General features: G+C 41.9%; 1 protein-coding gene across 1 annotated transcript; it reads right to left on the minus strand.

Annotated features, from left to right (window-relative positions):
• Window positions 1-300: 300 nt before the first annotated feature.
• On the minus strand, window positions 301-2,255 carry LOC106773851. Its single transcript, XM_014660609.2, has 3 exons — window positions 1,724-2,255; window positions 1,438-1,493; window positions 301-1,253 (listed from the first exon to the last, which is right to left on the minus strand). Exons 1-3 carry the CDS (start codon window positions 1,871-1,873, stop codon window positions 650-652), a joined length of 810 nt encoding a protein of 269 aa, XP_014516095.1. The 5' UTR covers window positions 1,874-2,255; the 3' UTR covers window positions 301-649.
• Window positions 2,256-2,669: the final 414 nt, after the last annotated feature.

Raw genomic sequence — 2,669 nt, forward strand, 5'->3', positions numbered from 1 at the left:
GTTTATCGGTTTATTATCTTAATTCGATAATTACATTTTCATCCTTTGGATTTTCGTCAATATTTTAATAGAAAGCGCCTAAATAAAAAAATAAATTAATCATTACCCAAAATTCAATTTTCCATGATTATCATAATTATTACTTGAAAAATAAAAGGGTAGGTAGGAGTATCAGAAAATTTTAAAAAAAAAATATTTTAAATCGGAGAAAAGAAGTAACTTTCAAAATATGCTGCAAAGTGGCCCACAGTATATTTATGCATGGATATAACTGCCAATTTATAAAGTCCAATCCTCCCCTTCTGGATAAAGTTAAGTTATATTAAATATTAAAGTAAAAAATAAAAATACATTAAAAAAGAGTGAATTTACGAATACAGCCATTACAGAGTTTTTACGGTCCACCTCATTCACACTGGAAAAAAACCTCATGTTGGCAAGGCTAACCTCACCCCTACTACTCCTCCTTCTCATGTGAACCCAAAATTAGCATCATTATTTTCATAACCCTAAATATCCCATTCCAACAACACAAAACCCAAAATAATACTAATAAAAATAATAAAAAGACAAGAACAAATTACGATAATCACAAAACACATTCAACCCCAACCCTCGATCTTACTATATCACTCCAATCTTCGCTTCTTCACATCAGAGATTTCAGCGACCTTGCTTTCACAGGCTTCCTCGTTCTCTTCTTCCCACTATCGTCCTCCACCACCACCTCTTCTTCGTCATCATCATCCGAAACATAATCAATAATCCCCTCATTCTCCATCTCCGAAACCGACCCACCACCAACTTCACCGCCACCCGCATTATCATCACCGCCACCACCCGACTCCGCCATCCTCGAATTCTCACTCCCAACCGCATTATTCTTGCTCCCTTCCCCGTTCCTATCGCCCCTTCGTTTCCCCCACGATGGTCCGAACCCAGAATAGTAGTAGAATTCATACGGGTTCGAGCTGGCCGCAGCCGTTCCCGCCGCCTTCTTCCCCGCGCCCCGAGTCTTCACGCGGCGAGTCCCACCTTGCGATTTCTTACTGGTGTAGGAAGCCAGCTGAGACAAAGACAAATGCTGCTCGCAGAATGATTGCCTTTGCTTGGCTTCATTCTTACATGCCCGACCCTTCTCGTCAATCCCTTGGCAAGGGTTCAACACAGTGGCGTCCAGCCGCGCCACCACCTTATCATTATCATCATCGTCGTCAACCACCGAGGCGCGTTCCGTTTTCATGGAAGAGACGCTGTGACGACGACCACGATAACAACGGTAACGATAAAAGTAATAACAATAACACCAACCGGATAACCATATGCATGAGAACGATAAAGAAAAGGAGAATAATAAATAATTGGAAAGAAAATCTAGAGAATTTGAGTTTGTGTAAGAAAAAAAAAACCCTAACTGGGTGGGGATTACGTGCGTACCTTTGAACGGCGGCGAAGGAATGGGCATTGTCGTTTGGCGCGGTGGCGTGGTCGAACTGGAGAGAATGAAGAAAGGGGAATGGTGAAAAAGGAGGGAGAGATAGAGATAAACCTAATTGGGAGTTAGAAGCGAAGAAGAAAAGGAGGAGAATTTAGCGTGTGTGAAGAAAGGGGAACCCTAAGAAATGGAAGAAGAGGAAAACCCTAAAAGAGAATAGATCTAAACGGAGAGGGAAAAAGGAGGAAAAGGAATAGAAGGAAGAGATTGGAAGAGGAAGTAACTAACCTGGAAGGAGTCATACTGAAAGGGGATGACATCCCATGGCGACTGGTTCAGCTGGCACACGTGCGTCTCCACCGGAACGGAACCACCTTCTACAGTGCACGACGACGAGAACAGAAGAGGGGAAAGCTTGGCGTTCTTGCGGATCCTCATCACCCAGATTTTCTCTCTCTCACTCCGATAGATACCTTTACGATACACACATATATAGATTCTCTGCAATCTCAGAGGAATGGAATGAACATCGAACAACACTGTTTCTTTCTCTTCTCTTCTGTTCTCTCACAGATCTCACTCTCTCCCTCACCTCCACTATAATCAGGGTTTTTCCTTCGTCTTGCTTCCCCTTCCATTCATATGTTTCTGTTTCTTTTTCCCTCTTACCATTTTACCCTTAGGTTTTTTCCTTATTTACTTCCCCAAAGCAACCCCTGCCGCTACCCACAACCACGTCACTCTTCGTTGTCCAAACCCTATTTATTTATTTCTTTTTCAGGATTCATCCCCTACACACACTCCCACTGTTACAACCCCTGCATCCCCCATCAAAAACAAAATCTCCATACAACTATAGAGTAAACAAAAAATAAAATGTTTTAATGTTTTAATATTTAGATAATTGATTTTCTTTGTTTGTGGTAGGGGAGTTAGAGATGAAGGCGCGTATGTTAGACGCAGGAAATCATGTAGGAGTGGCCAACAGGAGTGGCCCACAGGAAAATTGGCTGGACCATTGTACTTGATTGGGTCCCATTTCAGCCTAAAAGGATCAACGGTTCTGATGATGAAATAAAAAACGGAACTAATAGATTTAAGCTGCATGAAAAGTTTAAACTTTGGGGTATCTGATACCAAAACAAAAACGCCTTCATCTCTGCCATTGCAACACAACATACGTGGCACCAAATCCTCAGCCCTTGCCCACATAATTATAGGACATGTCTTTTAT

The sequence above is a fragment of the Vigna radiata genome, chromosome 9, assembly GCF_000741045.1.
Source record: "Vigna radiata var. radiata cultivar VC1973A chromosome 9, Vradiata_ver6, whole genome shotgun sequence".
Lineage (NCBI taxonomy): Eukaryota > Viridiplantae > Streptophyta > Magnoliopsida > Fabales > Fabaceae > Vigna > Vigna radiata.

Bases quoted from the DNA above. Each gene is read 5' to 3' on its own strand.
- LOC106773851 (XM_014660609.2), bottom strand. From the start codon at position 1,873: ATGAGGATCCGCAAGAACGCCAAGCTTTCCCCTCTTCTGTTCTCGTCG. The intron at 1,494-1,723 runs GTTAGTTACTTC...CATTCTCTCCAG, and splicing joins TTCAGTATGACTCCTTCCAG to TTCGACCACGCCACCGCGCC. The intron at 1,254-1,437 runs GTACGCACGTAA...TCGTCGTCACAG, and splicing joins TCCTTCGCCGCCGTTCAAAG to CGTCTCTTCCATGAAAACGG.